Genomic DNA, 21,494 nt, shown 5'->3' with positions numbered 1-21,494 from the left:
TAAAAAAAATGTTTTTCGAAAATGATCCAAGTAATTGCATTTTTTTGCTCAATCTTTTCGTTCTTTGAAGCATTTTTTTAAAAAATTGTTTGTTTCGTCATCCTATTCAAATAAGTTTTTTATTAAAATGAAATTTACTCTTCTTCAGTGAATAGGTATTGTATGTACTCGTATTTCGTTCATCTTTTGTGGGAAAAATCTGGCCATATTTTTACTCTTAGTACTCGTATATCTTTTCACACACGGAGTAAAAATTAAGAGCCAAGAGGAACGTAGGAATTCAAAAAAGAAATACGCATTTCGAGGCTCGAATGGGTTGGTTAACAATATTAATATTTTCATTCCATGATAAGTTATTTCTTCAGTGAAACAATCAGAACTCAAAAAATACATTTTCAAATTTATTTAAAAAATACATAGGTAACAATCTAGAAGGGCTCATAAGTTTACCCAAAATATATTCAATGTATCGCTCGAGAGGAAATCGATTGTTATTTGTTGGAAAGCACTTGTCAAGTTGTGAGGTGTAAGTCTATAGGTAGCATCAGCTCGAATAATGAGACGCACTCAAAGTGACACTAAATTCAAACATCAGGTATTTCGAATATTCCACAAAATTTGAATTAACAAAGCAGATTTAATGGAAAAAACCATGTTGATATTGTCAACCACCGAACATAGGTACAATTCAAAATCACTCGACAAATACGAGTGAAAAATCACTTCCATACGACGACAGATCGTAAACAAATTAGTGGATGCGACCCACCAGCCGTGAAATTATTCTAATTGAATAAATTTCAATGCTGGTTGAATTTTGCGTTTTAATTAATAAAATTGATCATTATTTGGTATGTACGTTTTTTCTGTTCCTATATCAAGACACCAGTTGACAACGCTGTTTCTTTCGTACAAATGAAAATATTTGACGACGGTGTTATTCTACCTACGTTGAATCTGAGTAGGTATTTTTATTTCTGCCATTCGTATTTGCGAGTATAATTGCTATTTGCTCGAGTCTGGCATTCAGTTCGCTGCCGAGCACAAACGTAGGTACTGGTAGTTGCTTAGTCGCCGTAAATTGAACATAACATTTCTAGCTTCATAATTAACTACACTGTAACGAATTAACGCAGTGTATCTTGAATCGGCCGCTGATTCCGTTCGCGTACGCAGGATAAGCTTGTTTACTTATTGCAAGAAGCGTGTTTCTGTTTTATTACGCGGTTTGCCTTCTGTACGGAATACAGTCGACAATTATTGTAAATTGTATGTCAACTGTTGTGGTTAATGTTCATGTGTGTCAAATATTAGTGTTGGTTAGATCTATTCGTACGCCGTAATCCAGTGAATGTTTTGTCGCGTGAATGCTCTCGTGTATGTTTAGTGGTTCGGTGATTACGTAATTCATCTTTTTTTCTTTCCTCGCCAATCAGCAGCGACTTCGCAGTTCGATCATTTACGCAAGATACCATTTTTCTCCTCTTTTTTTCACCTCCAACATGTAACAACAAACAGGTAACGTACTCGAGTCTTGTTTAACATGTATTGTTTTCATACGCTAATCTGTTTTACTCGTATACTTGCCATTTACTTACCTACATCAAATTTCGCATGACGTGCAAAAATCTCGCCGGAAAGCCGGACCCGGAACTTCGTAGTGTATCGAAATGCAGTTTTGTTGTGTTCGTGGCGTGTGCGAATACGATTGCGATGAAGGTCGTGAGACACCGGAGACAGCTGAAAAGTTAACAATTACAATTTTTGTCAAAACGATGAGATAGCTTATGTGATAGGGTAGTTATTCGATCTGGACTCCGTGTTAATCCTGCAAAGAATGTTGATCCTGGAAAGTGGAAATATACCTAAGTATAGTGTTGATCCCGGCTAGGGTAGGTACAGAATGGTCTTCTTCTCTCTAAATTTGAAACAGTCAATTTCACTGCTTAGCAGTCACGACATTTTGCCTTTTTAAAGCAGTAGTTTTTTTTACTGCAAAACAGTGAAAAATTACTGAATTGGTCAGTAAAAAATCATTTTGACTGACCAATTCAGTAATTTTTCACTGTTTTGCAGTAAAAAAAAACTACTGCTTTAAAAAGGCAAAATGTCGTGACTGCTAAGCAGTGAAATTGACTGTTTCAAATTTAGAGAGTTAATCAGCTAGATATACCCTTGGTTTACTCAGGAAAACTTCTCAATTTCGATGCTATTAAATTCCATATCTGCGAAAACATAATCAAATGCAAAAAAGTTACCTATCATTATCAATTGTGTTATCAAAATCGAAAAAATTTCATTTGCCCAAAAAAACTGTATTCTTGGCAACACTGTTTTGTTTTCTTCAAAACTTTCAAGTTTCAAGACTTTCCTGCGCTGTCCTGTTTTCTCTTTTTGAAAAAAATAAAAAATAGGTAGGTAATTGTTGATGTTTTATTTCATTTCGTTAGGTTCGGCATTTTATTCAATTTTATTCTTTTTTGACAATATTTAATTTTTAAAATTACTCGTTGAGATCGAGATTTTCGGTCCTATACAAACAAAAAATGTTGAATTCTTACCAACCTTCGTTGAATTTGTTCTGAGAATGGCTTACTGAAGTTAGTTTTTCCCTCAACTCGTATAGTAAATGCAAATGAAATGACTAATACCTAGAGTTTCTGTCGTTGGTATGCTGTTGCCATAATAAATAGTCATGTGATGACTTTTAAGTGAAAACCTGCTAACTGATATTGTTAAAGTAAAGTAAACTTTATTTGTACAAATACTCCGATCATTGCATGATCAGTTGATCACATATTGATCTAAAATTAAGGTTATCTGAAATATTGGTCAAAGTGTATTGGGTCTTTGCCCTTAGTAGGTAAACCTGTGCCTAGATTGGTTCCGCTGATGAAGTGAAACAAATCGATCCTCCGTAATAGTAATACAAATACCTACGACATCTGCAATTAACTCGGCGTTCCGACAAAATAGTGTCCGTTTTACAGTTAGGTAACTCGTCAAGTTTAAGTATCATAGAGATTGTGGAATGGGAAATGACGTTTTAAGATGTTTCTGATGACTCACTTGTAGGCTAATCTATCTTAATTATTGCCTAGACAGTAATGATACAATGTTCATCTTAGCGAGATGGTATTGTTAGGTATCTATTTTGCATTATTAGATCATTACTTATCAAACAATCAAATTAGTTTTCAGATCCTTTCATCGATGAAAGTATTCGTAGTAGCTAAAAGGCAGGACTGTGAGAATCTAGATAGCTAGGTATTCCAATTTCTTTCATCATTATTAACAGAATTTAGCAGTTGATGAAAATATGATATATGTACCGACTACCCAGCTACCTACCTACCTACTCATTAGGAAGACACTAACCACCTTATCGATGGTTTGATTTTGTTGACAATCTCGTCGATATGAAAACAAAATTACTTCACCGCTGTGCTTTCTTCTCTATTCCACCCATTCCTATAGTGGTTTTCGTTGCCTCAAAGTGGAAATATTGGCATTGATTCTGATCATCAATGCGCAATAATAACTTACAATTATACGCTGGACTGCTGGTTAGTGATTACGGCGTTATTACATTCAAATACGACCAAGACGACGGTACCATCAGGTACCATACGCAGAACAATTCACAAACACACGTTCATTCATTACTTGAAGGTGGTTCGAACAGGTTTTCATACGATTCGGTGCCAATATCTAGACAAATATGGACGACATGAGGTACCTACCACATTTAAATAATTAATCGAGCATTGCCCTTTACTTAAAGATAGGTACAGGTAGCTCGTGGCGAAGCTGCATAATATCTCTGTTTAGCACATCATCATGAGCTTACAACAGGTACGTTTTCGTATAATGCTGCGTGTGCATATATCGGTGTAGGTAGTCGAAAGAAGCTGTTATTCATTCATTAGCAACCGAATCGTCTCGTAACCTTTCGGATTATGTTTCTTTAGGGAATTTAATACCTATGGCACTACCAAAGTTATGTAATGTTGCGATATTAAAAATACTGGGGATTTGATTATTATGAGAGTCTCTTCATAATACTTGAGTGGCATTTTGTTGCTGAGTATCACACATACTGTGTTCAGTACGTAGTACGTAGATATGTTTCAACGTTACGAGCAGACTGTATAAGCTTATGTCGGTATTTGGTGAATTGTTTAGATAGGTACCTGTCTGTTGAGCGTGTTGAATCATCAGATCACTGGGGATAATTTGTTGTTGATGGAAATTTTATACGTAAATGAGACCGCGAAATTATTCGAATTAGGTAGGTAGGTACCTAAAATAGCCGCAGCGAGTGATTAAATGATCTCCACGTGTTCATGTATAATAACTTGCTTACACCATGCTGAAGTGCTGAAGGATTTTTTCTGCCTCAGCTGGTTGGATGAATGTTCTTCGAGTTTGAACGTTCAATTCAGCTGTATAGGTAGTTAGGTACCTAAGGAATGAAAAAGAAAATTGTTAGCTTTTATTTAAATTTTAAACTACGTACTGTATAAGAATAATTTCTACCTATTGGGGAAGGAAAGGAAGGGGGGTTCTCATTTTTTCTGTTCATTTTTTCACCAGCTGCTTAGGATCATGAACCCCAAATTTCTCCCCCCTCCCGCGAGTAAATTATTCTAAAACAGAACGTTGTCTTTTGAATGTATTGCATAATTTTTATTTCTTTTATTCTTTTCGATTGATATCAATTTTTACATTTCCAGTCCTTTTTCGCCTCTCGCCATCGCCTTACCACTAAAAATTTGAACATTTTGGTTGAGGTCGTCATTTCGACTCAAACCCCTTCAAATTCAAAGCGAAAGGAAGCTTATATTAAACCTACCAACCTTCGACTAAAGAATAAAAAATGCTTTGAGTTCGGTAAACAAATTTTAGTAAACATCTTTAGAAAATATCAGGCATGCCTAGAATTAGTGCAAAACGTACTTTTGGTGCCAGTGTTGCCGGAATGGATATCCCAGTGTTTGAGCAATTTTTTTAATGGATTTTCTCATGATTTTTGTAAGCTTGAAAATTTTTGGAACTACGAATTTCTTCAAGCTCAACTGGGGTTGGATTAAGCGTCGTTTCCCATCACATTTACTCGAGGAGGAGGGGGGTGGGTAAGTTTTCAATAATGAACGAGGTTTGCAAAAAAATCACCTTAAAAAGATGGTTTCAAAAATGTTTTTACTCTTACCCAATCTTTTCCATTTCATTAATCTGTCACAGGATGAAATTTATGTGTTGGGGATTGAAAAATGAACTCTCTAAATTTGAAACAGTGAAATTTCACTGCTTCACAGTCACGACATTTTGCCTTTTTAAAGCAGTAGTTTTTCACTGCAAAACAGTAGAAAATTTACTGAATTGGTCAGTCAAAATGATTTTTCACTGACCAATTCAGTATATTTTTCTGAAATTTCACTGTTTCAAATTTAGAGAAAAGGTTCACTTTGTTTGAATTCTCAGCATACAAAGTTTTAAAAGTTCAAAAATTGCCGTTTCTCCTTGAACGGTGAAAAATCAAGTACCTACCTAATTAAAAAATAACCATCCTACTCACATTTTTTTAGGATTTTACCAGGTTCAAATTTTTGAAAAAATAGAGGTCAAGTAGGTTGCATGGAAAGGCGGTGCAATTTTGAATTTTTGATATCTACATCTCTTGGAATTCCTGGAGAAAAATGATCTTGCGCAGGAGACTCCAGAACGTCTTGAATTCATGAATATTAAGAAGTCCTAAGACATACAAACATCTCCCTGCCGCTTGAACTACAAAAAAATTAATTCTTAAAAGATGAGTATTGGCTAGGTGTAGGTACCTACTCAAATTATTTCAAGATTTCACCATGTTCAAATTTTTGAAAAAATGCCGGTCATTTTTAAATATAGGAAACTTTTTTGCTTCAAGATGTATTGTGAGGTGGGAGGGGGGAAGCAATTTTTGGATTTTTAATGCATTTTTTTTTTTTGAAATTCCTAATAAAATTAATTTCGCGTTGGAGGCCCCGAACTTCTGAAGTTCCTGTAAAATGGATGCAGTCGATGAATAGGTATCAGCTTGTAACATGGAATTTTAGCCTTTCGACTCAATTCGGTATGACGCAAATTCGAAAATTGGGCTTTTTTAAATTCAATTTTTGACATTTAAAAAAAATAAAAAATAGAGAATTGAACTTAGATTTGGTAAGTATTGGAATGTTGGGTTGGAGGCTTTTCTCATAGGCTCTTTCCAAATATCCATGAATTTTCCAAATCCATACTTCCATAGCAAGGAGGTGAAGTGATTCCCTTGTTAGCTTAGTTTCTCGAAATACCCAAGCTGAATATAAGTTTATTTATAGGTGGTCAGATTCGTCAGTCTTATCTTATTCTCTCTTCTCTTCTTCCAGTCTATCAAAGTAATGAACTTTTTATGCTCTCACTTCTCAGCAACTCAGTTACTCATCTATTTATCCAATGTCCAATACTCTTTCATTGAAAAATACCTATCCACACAGATTTTTAGCGGTCATACGACGTCTTTATCACATGTAAGTACTTGCGACTTACACTTACCATTGGTTGAAGTGTACATATGGGTGCGCACGTAATGTCCGTCAATGAAAATCGTAACGCAAGTCTCAGTCTAGTGTTAATAAACGAACAACATTAAAATTGTAGTCTGTATAGCGGGCGGCAAAGAGGTGATACGCCAACTTCCTAATGACAAGGACGACGTTTTAATGCATTATATCCTGATTTTAATAAAAGTTGAACAAAAAATACGTTCGTGTACTAACCATTTGGAACAATTCATCGTTGGACTAACGTACCATGTTGGATTGCTGGCTAACGTACATACGTCTACGTACCACTGTACAATGTACATTACAGCAACTAGTGTAATAATTTGCTAGTTATTGTACATATTTTTGTGCGCAGGCAAAATAACCCTATGCTATTCATTGTACAATTAAAGCAGAAAGTTTCGTTTCGCGGTTTGCGTTGCTGAAGCTGGACCGCCCCCCCCCCCCCGCTCAAGAAACCGAGTTAGCGAGATCTGAATTTCATGAGAAATATTTTTGTTAACTTTTGAAATTCCAAAAAATTGACTATAGAGGATTCCATAATTGATTCGAGGAGTCGAAAAATTTAAGTTTTTTATCTCATGCCACATTCCGATCGTAGCTTGAATTTTGATTTTGATAAAGCCAAAATTCGAATTTGATTTTTGGATAGAAATGGTTTCAGGTTTAGCATCCAACTATGTAAATTTTCTTCAAAAATTTTAAAATCAAGATAGGTAGGAAATAAATTGATCTCATCACAAGCATTGAAAACCGCAACAAATCTACTCGTATAGGTACGTCAACAACATAATTAACGCTTCTCGTGGTCGGCTAACTGATGTTGATTTTAGCATAATTTCTATAGTTCCCACGATTCTACTTTGGTATTCTAGAATGGTCTGTTCGTGGTTTCGATCGCGGTTTGCATATTGTACGAATGTGTTGAGATTTCGTATACACGCGAACGAACTTGAAACCGACAAGTGTTTTCCACTTGCCGTCAGTCACGTACCTACTACCTAAAACGTGGTACCTACCTACCTAGAGAGGTTTTACGAAGTTGCAGTTCGTTTTTTCAAGTGATATTTTCCTAGTTTTTTAATCAATGATGTGCCTAATCTCGATTCGCGATGTTCTTACCGAAATTTTGAACAACCTACGTGTAGATTCTGTGCACATGTAAGTTGTTGTTATTGTTTTTTTTTTTAGAATGAAATTGCGAGCTTTTTTTTCTAGACATCGTGTCTGAATCGAAGAGATGAAACTTAATGGGACTGAGTAGAAAGGTTATTGTTCCAGGAGCATCGTCGATTAGTGATAACGTTACATCATCGGCATTGTTTTTTTGCTCCTCCTGTCTGAATCATCATATTGTAACGTCATGCGGTGGTAACATTTAACACGGCGCCGTCATTGTCTCGAAAATAACGAGCGCTAATTGAATTTCGCGTTTGTCGAATAGCTCGTGAGGCGTGATGAACCAGAGGGGGTATGATTTTGTCGAAGTATTCGTAATCGCAATTACCATTACCAATTCGGTTTTCTAGTATGAAGTATAAAATAATGTACAATGATTGTGACACAGCTTCAGCAGACGTTCGAGTGTTTGAGAGGCGATTCCAGGTTTTGTTTTTTGCGAACGTTTCAGAAAAAAAATCTGTTTTTTTTTGTCAAACTTCCCAAAAAGTTTTATTTTTTTCCAGAATTAAGTACAAAAAATCCTACTTTTCAAATCAAAATTGCCAAAAATCCCAAAAATTGCAAAAAAAAACTCTTTCTATTAATATAATTACCAAAAAATTTTACTTTTTTCCAAATTTGTCAAAAAGGGCATTTTTTTTTGTAAAAGCTATTAAAAAAATACATATTTCTTGTCAAAATCTCCAAAAAACCTGTTTTTTAATCAAAATTGCGAGAAACGAAAAAGTCTATTTTTTTCCAAAATCTCAATAAGACTTGTTTTTTTTTCTCATAATTTGCCTAAAAGTACACTCCGTTTGCCAAAATTGCAAAAAAATTGCACTGAACTGGGAGGACTCATTTTTTATTACTGTAAAATTGTCCAAAAGTTTTGTTTGTACTCTTGTAAAAAATTTTTACATTTGAAAACCAAGCTTTTGGGGAAAATTCACTCAAGAGGGTTATTTTTCAAATACATGTATTGATTCAGGAAATCAGATTCGAAAATTTAGTAGGTATTCAGGAAAAAAGGTTCGGGGAAATAATCATTTAGAGTGATGGCAGTTGAGGATAATTTATTTGTAGGATTGTCCCTGAATTTTGTGACCCCATTTCATCGGGAACAATTTTCCAAAACCTGTTGGCAGAACCAATCCAAATTCATATTTTTTTTCGACGGTCAATTTTTGAAAAAAAAAAAGGTTTTTTGATTCAAACAGACGTACAGGGTGCCCAGAAATATTGAGCACCCCTAAAAAAGTTTTCTACCAAAATACTTTGGTTGGTCACAGTGAATGATAATAATGATAGCACATGATTGGTTGTTGGAATGGAGAGATAACATTCCACCAATCATATGCATCTATTTCACGTTACCAACCTATATTTTTAATGAAAAACTTTCTTTGGGGTGCTCGATATTTCTGGGCACCCTGTACCTAAATAGATTTCGAAAAATTGTTCCTATAAGTATTAAAATTTATCGATTAGGTACCTACCACACTTTTTATGATTATTTTGATGAAATTACCCAAATTTACTCTTTTTACTTGTATTTTTCCAGCTTCGAAAATTCGACCAAGATGATCGCGAAAAAACTATTTATCGGGATATTTCAACCTGCTTGAGTCCGAATTGAGGGTCAATTTTTTGTAAAAAGAATTTTCAATGTTGGAAAATTTCTAAAGGAGATGAAAGAACCTGTTACAATCTCACAGTACTCAAATGTGTTATAAAACACTTTTCTTTTTTGTAAATGCCCCAATTTTGAGGACCCCTGGTTTGGGCTCCTGCACGGCTTAAGAGCTCAAAATTTCTCTGAGTAGTCTCCCATTCACAGTAAACTTCCTTACCAATTTTTGACCAAATGCAGGATATTTTTTTTCGCGATTTTGGGACAATGTCACAAAATTGAGGCCACTAGAATCAAAAGTCTACTTCTCCATTTTCGAACATTTTGAGAAAAACGCAAAAAACCACCCTGGCATTCATCGTAACATAAAATACCGAGGTAATACGTCGAATATTTTTGTACCAACATGACAATAGTGACCCACATGTTTGTTTTACCCTAAGCGTTGCCGTAAGAGTTCCTAAGCCGGCTCAAGTTTGGAGAAGTAAAGTTTTGACTCCAACCTTACACTTTGTACATCTTTGTAGGGTACTTCATCAAAAAAATCTCTAGTAATATGGTGCTAAAAGTTGAAGAAAGCTTGGAAAGTTTGAGAAATTAAAATAATATTGCATTTTTAGACCATTTATTTGGAAATTGAAATAATTTTCCTTTTTTTTCAAAGAAAAAAAATAATTTTTATTAATAAAAATGAATGGTGTTTTTTGGGGGAAGGGTCCTCACTTGATTAATTTATTCAATTTCAAACCTAATCAAAGCATAACACTAGTCCTTCATTCGATTTCCGCCAGGTTCGTTTCAAAACTTGACTTCTCCATTAAAAAAGTACACTTTTGATTCTAACCTCTAACTTTACATGCTGTTTTACCATACTTCCTGGCACAAAATTCAAATTTTGGCATTTTCATCGGATGCGGCACATGTTGTAGTATACCAAACCATGCTTAACTCATTTTCGAAAAAAAGTGAAGAAGTAGACTTTTGATTCTAGTGGCCTCTATTGTGTCCATACTTTCTTTCCTCCGAATGGCCATTTTTTCGAATAAGTTTTTTCGGGACTTTTCCCCCTGACTAATGAATATTAATCCGAGTTGGTAAAACTTGCTACAATTTTATTTGATGTTGGTATTTTAAAAGAATTTCATCCAAGACTTAAATTCAGAAATCCGCTTGAGGCTCCATGGGTGGTTAAAACTCGCTTTCATTGAGTTTGTGAGGTCGAAAATCAACATCTCTTGCTTTCCATCCCGACTGAATCAAATTTTAAAAGCCAAATTGGAATTTTAAAATTTTCCAATAAAATTCATGTTGAACACTTTTTTGCACTTATTCTCTCAAAAATGGAAAGGAATTTTTAAAAAGTTAATTAATGTTCTCTAAATTAATTTTTTTCCACAATTTTTTGAAATGCATTCTGAATTTAAAAAACTTGGTGAACGATTGTTTTGGGCTGCCAGAAGTTGAAGGGCCCGGGCAGGGGCATATTGACGATGTTTTTGGAGCTTGGGAAAATGTACTTTCACTGGGCCCTTTCGTCACTGTAAATTTGTTAGTGATTTTTGAAATGTGACGGGAGGAGCTCCCCCGCTTCTCATTTACCATAAAATTTTAAAAATTGGAAACGTTGCCAATTTTCGGCATTTTTGTGTGAAATAATTCAGTTTTGAAAAAAAGTGTTTGAAATAAGTGCCTATGTAGATACTACCAAATTTTATGCAATTGTAAAAAAATGACAAGTTTTTTGAACTTCTTTCTATTTCTACATCAGTGACCCAGCAACTCTTTTTTATGCATACGGGATCAGGCCATTATTATTTATTAAAATGTTGAACTTCAATGAATTTCTTAAATTACATAGATAAATAATCATCACCTTTTGAGGAAAATTTCAAAACGTGAGCTGATGAAAAATTTATTAATAGATATGAAGCCCTGCAATCCTTAACCTGGGACGTAATACTCTCTTGCTTACAAGAATTCCCGCGAATTTGAACCCTTATAATGCAGTTTTACTCTACTTAGGGGTCATAAAAATTCCTTTTTCTAATTTTCAAAAAATATGTCGATTTTTCTGCCATTTCTTGAGAGTATTTCTGTAGATAGATAAGTATAATTTCACCAATACAAATATTGAAATGATGAGAAAAAATGCTACCTTCATGTGGGTTTGAGGGTCTAAACTTGGAAACCCAGATGAAAAATCTCCCTATCCCCTTGCATGTTGATGTACTTACCTCATGTACCTGTTCGCTGCTGGGGTAGGGAGGGTGACAGTTTTCATTCTGTCTTGAAGACGCAGAAATAATAAATCCTCTCCTGGTGATTTTTAAGAATGATTTTATTTTGAATTTGATAGGTACCAGAGGTACCTATCTTTTTATTTTTTTTTAGCATTTACGCGTAAATAGTACCCACGTATACTAATCCTTCAATGTTATACTTTTGTTACAGGAATACAGCTCAATCAACGAGAACCAGCAAAAATGGATCTCATTCATAACGATGTCCAATCTTGAGGAGGACAATTTTCACACATCCAACTCGATCATCTCTCGCTGACACTAGCGTAAACCACTACATCGGTGTAGAAGCGAGTAAACCAGACGACAGCGGAGTAAATGATCATGTGGTCGAGAATAGGTCTATTTTCTTTACTATGCGTCGCACTGTGCGTGCACGCCAACAGCGAATTAGCAGAACAACTAGACTGTCCGGAAGACTGCGATTGCCATTACTTCAGAATAAACTGGGTAACAGACTGCTCCGAAAGTAACCTGACCAGCGTACCTCTGGAAGGATTGGACAACAACGTTTACATACTGAACATGAACGGCAACCATCTCAAAGAATTGGGCCCGTTTCCCGAAGATATCAAAGTTCGAACTTTACAACTGGCTGATAACCTGTTGACGCACATTAAAAACGATTCGTTCAGCAATCTGCAGTACTTAGTCGATATAGATCTATCCGGCAATAATATTTCTACCATAGATTCGCACGCATTTGCGTAAGTACATACCTACCTACTGTATTCGAGAAAATTATTTTTTGTTTAAGTAGGTATTAGTTGACTCGAGGAGCGTGGGGTACAGTTTCGCCTTCGCCTTCGTTTTCGTCGTCGAATCTTTAATTAGCAGAAAGAAAATTCACGTTCAAGACCGTGGTCGTATCTTCATTGAAATACCTACTAACCATTTGCGTTTCAACTTCGTCTCTCAAAAATTATCTTCTTTCGGGTTTTGTAGCGTAAAAAGCTCGTCAGCTGCCGAGCAATACGATGTACCTATATCTAGACGTACATGTATTAGGCAGCGCAGCGTACTTAGTCTAATCGAAATAGTGTACGTACAACGTTGAAATACACAAAACATGCCATTGAGGCTTCATACAGGTGAATGAGCAAGGTCAATTGGTCTTAGTAAAAGAATAATAAGAGCGGTCGTTTTAATTGCGATAAAATTACGTGGGCATCGTTTAAATTATCGTTGTTTCGCGGTCTCACCAAACGATATTTCGCTATCTTCGCGTTCTCTCTTCTCTCCGCCACCTCCTTCTCTGCAGGCGAAGAAAAAAGAACGCACGTACTTGATCGCAGATTCCCAATGTCTAACGCTGCGATGCGATGCGATGCAAAAAATAGCCACTTGTACGTATATTCGAGGATTATGTTGCTGTAAATACATACTTGATACGAAATATTGAAACAACGCGGAAATTCGAATCGGAAATCACGTTTTGATGAGGTGCTCGAATACCTTAATTTGATAATTTTACATCATGTTGAAAATAGTATAGAGGAAAGAATGTTAGATCTGCACAATGAGGAGGAGAGTGTCACCCTCTTGGAAAATTTTCTGGTTATAAACATGAGGTTCGTGAGTCCTTTTTCAGAAAACCCAAGGAAAACCCACAGTTTTGAGTTATAAAACCTGATCTTCACCCTCCCCCCTCGTAGTTATTTCAACAGACCACCCTATACCTTTGGAAACGCTCGTAGGTAGGTCTAGGTACCAATACAGAAAATAGTAAATGACGCTCGTGAAATTTGTTCTTGGTATCAATTTAAAAAGAAAATACGTTGAAGGGTATGACAAACCATCGAGTGTATCATCGAGATTATTGTTATAGGTTGAATAACGAGGACATTACGAAATTGAAGGGCGAAAGAATGAACTGCGTAACAAAATCATGAAATGTAGAGAAGAGAAGATATCAAAAGAAGGAAAATATAGGCTTGTACATATAAAAATTACGAATGTCAGAATGTGATGATTTTCATTGAAAATTAAATAGGTTTTGGACTACTGTAAGGACATAATATCGTATACATGAAAAATAGGTGCACTTTTTCAGCCGATTTGGGCTGATTTAGTTCAATTTGAGCTAAAATCCGCCGTTAAAGACTCCAAATTTTAGTAGACTCGAAACTGACAAGTTTTAAGCACCTTTTAATCCAACCCTGGCAAAGGTCAATACGTCCATTTGTGAAGGAAAGGAAGGAAGCATTCATATTTCAACCGGCAGAGGAATTTTGACTCATAGGTAATCAAAAAAGAATTGAATGATTTTTCTAAAAATATATGATACTACCGTGCAAAATTTCAGGCGCTGAATTTCATTTTTCAAATTTTGATGAATTTTTGAACATTCAGATTTCGACCAAAATATGTATATTGTAGATATATCAAAATTTAATTTAGGTAATACCATTTTATAACAATTTTGAAGCTTAAACCAATTTTTGGTTTAAAAAAAAAAACGGTTTCTAAATAATTTCTTCGCAGATCGGGTTTTGAATAATTTAAGAACTGAACTAATGAAATTCTGTACTAAGACAGACTCAAAATGTCAAAAATGACTATTTAGATTTTAAAGTGTATTTATGTCTATCAAATTTCATTCTCTTCAGGTCATTTAAGGGAGGCTAAAGTTGAAAGAGGCTTAAAAATCAATTTTTTCGTTGCTGGAAAAAGACACAGAGAAGTTATACCCCCAAAAAGCTCATCTGGTGCTGTATACTCCTATTTTTAAGGCTAGCGTGACAAGTTCTTAAAGGTCAAAAAACCTGCATTACACTCCCCTCCCTCATATTACCAAACCCTTCTAAAACACTGGGTTTTCTATACTTACATCTTTTGATTTCTGTTCGATTGATGATTCCTACTTCGACTTCTTATTTCCCCACCCCACCCTCTGCACGTCTCTTGAAAATTTGGACACGAGGTATGTGAATTTTTGCTCAAACCAAATGTTGTGATCACACATCGAAATTTATTTTCGTTTTGCGTTTTGCCGTATATTTGTAGGTATTTATTTATACCTACCTAATAATGATAAACTCAAGTTTGACCTCGACTCTTCATGAATGAATCACCTATTGTGCTACAGGTTGACCAGTGTTGCCTAGTGGAGCATTCGTTAAGAGATCAGTAAATTGTGTACCTCGTATGGCTTAAGTGAAAAATTATGGGAAATGGTAATGATTGATGCATTTAAAACTACTGCCATTACTATTGGGGGTTGAAGCTATTATTGGGGACGACGTTGCCGCAACCATGACTGACAAAATCAACTGGAAAAAGTTTCTCTTAACGATTGAAAAACACTTGCAGAAGTTTATATTTTGATTTCAGTTCAAGTTGTCGGTTTTCCAACTCTGAAGGGTTCAGCAAATTCGGAAGTTCTGAAAACAGTTCAAATTTTGTTCAGCGAGTGATAAAAAACCGAAAATATTTCAAACTTTGATCGAAAGTTGGAAAAAATCTGAAATTTTTACAAATTATCTGAATTCAACAAATTTCCATTCCTCGAGAAATGTGTCTTCCAATTTGGGGGGGAGGGGTGAGGCGGAAACATTCTCAAATAAAAGTTCAAGAAACGCCGAATAGACATAGATATAATTTTCAATTTTTGAGAATGGCGTTTTTTTACAAAAATTTGAATTTTCCTATTGATTTTGGTTATGCTTTTGGAGTTTTCGAGTTGATTTTTTTCTATTGAAAGTTAGTAAAGCAAATTAATTCTTGATGTACCTAAATACTCGTTGACTTTTATGGTTTCAACATTTTCAATTCTACCAGTAGTTTTTTGAAAATTTCAAAAGTCTCGAAATTTGAGTAAATTGGCCCGAGCAAAATATGAGTGAAAGCTTTCGAATATTTATAAATTCTCAAGATGCACAATACCTAAAACAAATCATTATTTTTGATGTAGAAAGTCTATTTTATAAAACCTGTCGAGCTGCCTTATTCGGTGTCTTCGCTATTTCCTACACCTAGGTAGTAATTTTGTGTTGATTAGTTGACAAAATTGAATTTTTGAACTGAAGACTTCTTTCGAATATCCCTGAAGAAAATTCGAAAATAATGTCGATTTTAAAAAAAAATAATGATTTCAATTTTTAACGATCTAGGTAGGTATAGGATAGGTATACTTACCTACATACTTTTTTAATAAAAAATTTCTTACATTCTTAGTCATAGATTTTGTTTCAAAGGTATCGAAAAGCAAAGTAGAGAGAAGAGATTTTTATATTTTTGAATACCTACCTATCTTCAAACTTTTTATTTTTTGAAAAAAAGTTTGTTTGATTTTCCCTTGCCCTCTCTTCTGAAATCATCGTTAGCCTTTATTTCGAAATTTTTTCAATTCATGGTGACCTGATGACGTGCCTTTTTTTGAAATTGAAATATCAAAAATGAATTTTATTTCGGGTTTATTGTTGCGACGTTGCCAATACTTCACTCTAAATCCAGAATAATTCGTATACGAGTAGGTAAGTCGTTGCTTGATATGATAATAGTTCAGAATCATCAATCACTATTCTATTATGAGGGGGGGGGGATGGAGGTGGAAAATCACATTATTTGAAGTTGAATCATTATCATCTCTACATTTGGCAACACCGTGCACCTTTTAGTTGGCCAAAAATCAACGTTGCCAGCATTTCTGAACTTGGACGGTAACTGCTGCAAATTTTTCCTTCTCTCCCTCTAGTAGCCGGGCCAGGGCCGAAGGATGCCGAAGGAGGGGGGGGGGTTGTTTACCTGCAAATTGTTTTACACTGGTCAAAATCGCTCCTATAGAAAAATATTTTTCTGATCAGACTATAGATTTTTGTATTTTAATAGAAATTCTCGTTCAAGTTTCCCTCAAGTAGGTACTCTCTTCTCCATTTTTTCCCTCGAATTTAATCCTTCATTCGAGTATTTGAGGCTGCTCCAGCATTTTTCAGTTTCCAATTTTCCATAATACGTACAGATATGTATTTCACTCTTTGCTTCGCTCAAGCGAATTTCCTCGACCATTTAGTTTCGTATGAAGAAATAAGTTTAGCCATCTGTTTTTTAACTCATCAAAATAATGATATCTGTAGTCACGCCTACTTATTGCTTATTACTTATCTAATCATTTTCTAATAAATTGAACAAATTTTCCAAATTTTCGTCTTCCTTTTCTCTTCCACTCTTGATCAAATTCATTCTGTCTCAGTCTTTCAATAGGTACCTAGCTTTTGCATTGTCTTCTGTTTTATGTTCTCTATAATGAATCGCTACACAAATTACCTATCTATGTACTTACTGTTTACGGTTGTCGTTATGAATCATTAATAGATATCAAGTGAAAGTTGCACTGTGCATTTAAAATGCATATTTTATTGACGTTAATAATAACTTCCTGCGCTTCCTGGCACATTGTCTCCTCATCACGTCTTCTGCATGGCTTTGGCTTTCTCGTTAGTACGAGTATATGGTCATATCAGACATGCGTTAAAATTCGAACAATCCGTTGAATTTTTTTCGATCCAGCGACCATTTGTTGCACACGTATTTGGTTGTACAAACATACAAAAATATATGTACGTATAATGATTCGAGTCGAATTCACGCTTTCAATACTGTAATTAACCCTGACATATATAAATAATATATGTGCGGCGATGTGCGTATTTATGTAAACAATGTACACTGTATGTACATTTTTCCAATGCATTATTACAGTGCATTCGAACCTTATAATCCGCATCTGTATATAAGTATGGTATACGAAATATAAGCAAATTGTAGAAAAATTGTATTTAACGAAGAAGAAAAAAAAGGAAACACGAACACGGTCATTTGTTTCAACTTGTCATTAAAAACAAATTTTTTTTTTCAATATGCAATTATTTTGAAAAAAAATTTTACTCGTACGTTTGGGGAGAAAGAAATTGGTGTAGGTACCTATATGAATGCAACACAGAATATAGTCAAAGCAGTGGATTGGAAACCCGAAGGCCACCTTACCTACCTGCTGACTAATTATTTTTGGTAGTATTTTGTTACGACGAGTATACGAATAGGTACGCGTCAAATTTAAGCTGCCACCGCCGGTCGTCTAAATTTTACGCGAGAATTTTGTACATCAGAGATAAAAATATTAATGAGTCAGGTTTATTAAGAGGAATTTTTTCAACCTTGATGGGAACGACGGTGTGTAATTGGACGATTGGCGAAGATTCAACGGTCATTTCAGCTGTGTGAAAAATGATAAAAGATATAGTGGCGAGTTTGTCATAACCCTGTATGCGAATTTTCTACTATTGAATTACGTCGAGTAGTAGTTGGCTAGGTATAGGTAGAGGTACCTACGTGGACAAGAGACGAAGACGATTTGAAACGCTGTGCTGGTCATGGTTAATGGGTGAATTTAATTCGTTATTCATTACGGCCGCGTCATTATAAAGGTGAATTTTCATTTTTGCGCCGGCCGATTAATTACCTACTGGTTGATTACGCGATTAATCGAATCAGCGGTTAATTATTCGCGATAAACATCTGGAATTATTTAATTTCGGCGATAAATTAGCTAATCGAAGGCGTTAGGTTTTACTCGTTGTTTATTAAATAGGCATTTGTATTAGTGGACTCGTTCTAACCTATATAAACGATTAATCTGTTTACAGGAATAATCCAGGCTTAATAACGGTGGAACTGCAGCAAAATCCGTTGGACCTCGTAGACGGGCCTTTTCTCATATCGAAATCTGTCCTATATTTATACTTAAGCGATTGCAACCTGTCGAAACTGTCTTCTTCGTTTTTCGCCAACACTACCGCTCTGAATACTCTGGATTTATCTGGTAATCCTCTGAGGATCGTCGAAGCCGGTATATTCGATCCTTTAGCCAGTTTGGAAACGTTGAAACTGAACAGATGTAATCTAACGCATATAGCCGGAGTAGCTTTCAACAGCCTAGTACATCTCAAGGTACTCGAACTGTCTGGAAATAATCTGAAGAATCAAGTAGATTGGGCTTTGGTGCTAAGTAACCTGGCACGATTAGAATTACTGGATTTGAGACGATCTGGTATATCAAACTTACCGGAAAATACTTTCATTAAGAATCAATGGTTGAGGACTCTGATTCTGGCTGAGAATGAATTAGCTGGTCTGGACGTTGCGACCACTTTAGGTCATAATTTAATACATTTGGATTCGTTGGATCTGTCTTATTGTCATCTAAGAGAACCGTTATCGGAAACGCCATTTTTGAACGCTACGAAGCTACGAACTCTTATTCTATCCGGTAATCATTTATCGTCAGTTGTGCTGTCCGAAGCTCTGGCGCCGTTGACTCGTCTGCAAACGTTGTCTTTACGAGATTGCGGTCTTACCAGACTACCAGCCAACACATTCCATCGATTTGGATCGTTGCAGAAGCTCGACATATCGTATAATCCTTTAAGCAACGCGTTCACCGGTTTATTATCTCCGCTAGAAAGCCTCGAGCATTTAGATATGGGTTACAGTAATCTGAAAACTATTTCTAGAGACACGTTTTTAAAAATGGGTTCACTAAAAACCTTGATACTTTCGGGCAACAAGCTGGAAAGTTTGGAGTACGGTCTATTCCAAAACCTAACGCACTTGGAAACGTTGGAATTAAATTATTGCGGTCTGAGTAGACTTAACGAGGCTGTATTCTACGATAATTATACGTATCCGGATTTGGAAGAGTTGAGACTGGCCGGAAATCCATTAAAAGTCTTTCCCGACGAGCCACTCATACCGAAACAACTGTCTAGACTCAAGACGCTAGATTTACGTAACTGTGATTTGTCTCATATACCTCCGGTAGCTTTTAATTCGTCCCAAAACATCACCAAGCTTCTACTCGCTGATAACAAATTGGGCAGCGTAGGCGACCACAACCCGTTAACTTTCTTGCAGCCTTTGAAACACCTATCTCTGCTGGATCTGAGTAATAACAACTTCTCCTCCATAACTCCCGGCGTGTTCGGCAATAATCCGGAAATCTCGGCTTTGAAACTAGTCGGCAATCCGTGGAAATGCGACTGCAGTATTGTAGAAATGTGGCAATGGGCGTTGGCCGAAAGGGGAGACATTGGTGTTCTGATAGGATCAACTACCGCAGCTGCAGATACCATTAGTGGGTCCAAGAAGAAGAAAGCTTTATTGTGTTACTTAGATACGAAGAGTACACCCATAAAGGAAGGTAAACTACGCAGACCTGGTAGAGAACTTCTCAACAATGTCAATCGTACTTGGGCCAGATACGTAAGGGAGGCTGATTGCCAATGGAATCATCCTCTGAAACCAGCTCGTATACTCAATAGACGTACCAGAGCTGCTGTTTACGAGCCTTTGCAAGAACCGGCTAAGTCGTCGCCTCTTTCACTAATGTTATTATTGACCGGATTCATTATGGTTGTGATTAGCGTTTTTGCTGTTTCGTATTCGGCATCGCGAAAAATCCTATCGTTAAAAAAAAGATCTATCAAAAATACTAAATCTATCGAATCGAACGATCCGGTAACCTCGGATATTGTAATTAACATAAATTCATCATGATTCACGATACTGTAATTTCATTTTTTTTTCTATTTTAGAACTAGTCTCCTATTTTTTTTTTTTTTTTTTCATTTTATTTATTTGCACTTTTGAAGCGTTGTTTTCATGTATAGGTATAGCGAGCTATTGAATAGGTATTACGTGTGCGAGATTTAGGTTTATTTACACGTAATATTTTTTAACTTGGTACTCATCTTGACGTAAACATATTTATTTGCGAGTCGAATCGTAAAGGAAATCCATCTCGTTTCATTATAGGCTAGATCGGATGTATTTGAAGTCAATATTTATCTAAATCGGAAATAATAAACTTTCGATTTTCGTCATTGACACCTATATAAAGGTGCTTGTGAAACACGATGAAGTACCTACCTATCTTTTTTACAGCAAACAAAAAGATCCTACACCGTGATAATTAGGTAATCACGCTTTAGAATTTTTTTTCTAGCGAAAAATTACTAACGCGCGTAATTGAACGAACAAATATTCTCATTAACGTTAAGACTGATATGTAAATAATAAGGATATTTCAATTTCTAAAATGACGCATTTATATTTACCTACTCGCGAATTTTAATCGAATATTCATCACGAATGACAATGAGCACCAAGTTGGGAAAATAGGTATATACAAAGCGATATGTCATAATGTTTATAGGAGTAAATTAATAATACGAATTGGTTTATTTTTTTTTCAAACAAAACAAATTTGTATACCGTCGTGATTTTTTACTATGTTGTTTACTTTATAAGATTATCTCCAGTACTGATTTATTGTTCACGTAATTTGTATTCTACTTAATTTTATATTTATTATTGTGTACATTCCTTATTATTATGGTAACGTTTTGGTTATAAATATTTTGTCGTGTTTTCCCTATATATTTTATTTTTCTTCTTTTCATCGTTTTAATTTTCACTCGTATTTCAAAATGATACTGTAATTATTTTTTAATTCGATATTCATTTCATATTAGTGAACTATTCGTAATGAATACCTATTTATAATAAAATTTTACATGAATCGAGTTCTTCTGTGAATATTTTATAATTCTTGAAATTCGCTCGAATGAAAATGGGAGATGGGATGAACAAATTTTGCCTACGATGCATGGATGCAATCAAGATGGAAACGAAATGGAAGTAGGAATTAGGCTATAGTTATTCTCATTTTGAAATCATCTAATTATATTGAATTTACATGAAATTAATCAAAATTGTATGAATGGTTGAAGAATCACAATCAAAGAGACCAACCCATTT

General features: G+C 35.2%; 1 protein-coding gene across 2 annotated transcripts; it reads left to right on the top strand.

The window, feature by feature from the left end:
- The first annotated feature begins 1,011 nt into the window (after positions 1–1,011).
- Positions 1,012–21,259, top strand: LOC135832892 (leucine-rich repeat-containing G-protein coupled receptor 6-like). 2 transcript variants are annotated; one of them, XM_065346424.1, is made up of 3 exons: positions 1,012–1,518; positions 11,830–12,385; positions 18,323–21,259. In XM_065346424.1, the coding sequence occupies exons 2-3, from the start codon at positions 11,997–11,999 to the stop codon at positions 20,229–20,231; spliced, it is 2,298 nt and encodes a 765-aa protein (XP_065202496.1). In that variant the 5' UTR covers positions 1,012–1,518; positions 11,830–11,996; the 3' UTR covers positions 20,232–21,259. The 2 variants fall into 2 exon arrangements, with proteins under 2 accessions (XP_065202496.1, XP_065202497.1); XM_065346425.1 differs by lacking the exon at positions 1,012–1,518 and adding an exon at positions 7,570–7,745.
- Positions 21,260–21,494: the final 235 nt, after the last annotated feature.

Source organism: Planococcus citri, chromosome 1 (assembly GCF_950023065.1).
Source record: "Planococcus citri chromosome 1, ihPlaCitr1.1, whole genome shotgun sequence".
NCBI classification, from domain to species: domain Eukaryota; kingdom Metazoa; phylum Arthropoda; class Insecta; order Hemiptera; family Pseudococcidae; genus Planococcus; species Planococcus citri.
The sequence above is the reverse complement of the archived record's forward strand: the minus strand, read 5'-3'. Positions and strand labels throughout refer to the sequence as shown.

Bases quoted from the DNA above. Each gene is read 5' to 3' on its own strand.
- LOC135832892 (XM_065346424.1), top strand. From the start codon at position 11,997: ATGATCATGTGGTCGAGAATAGGTCTATTTTCTTTACTATGCGTCGCA. The intron at 12,386-18,322 runs GTAAGTACATAC...ATCTGTTTACAG, and splicing joins ATAGATTCGCACGCATTTGC to GAATAATCCAGGCTTAATAA.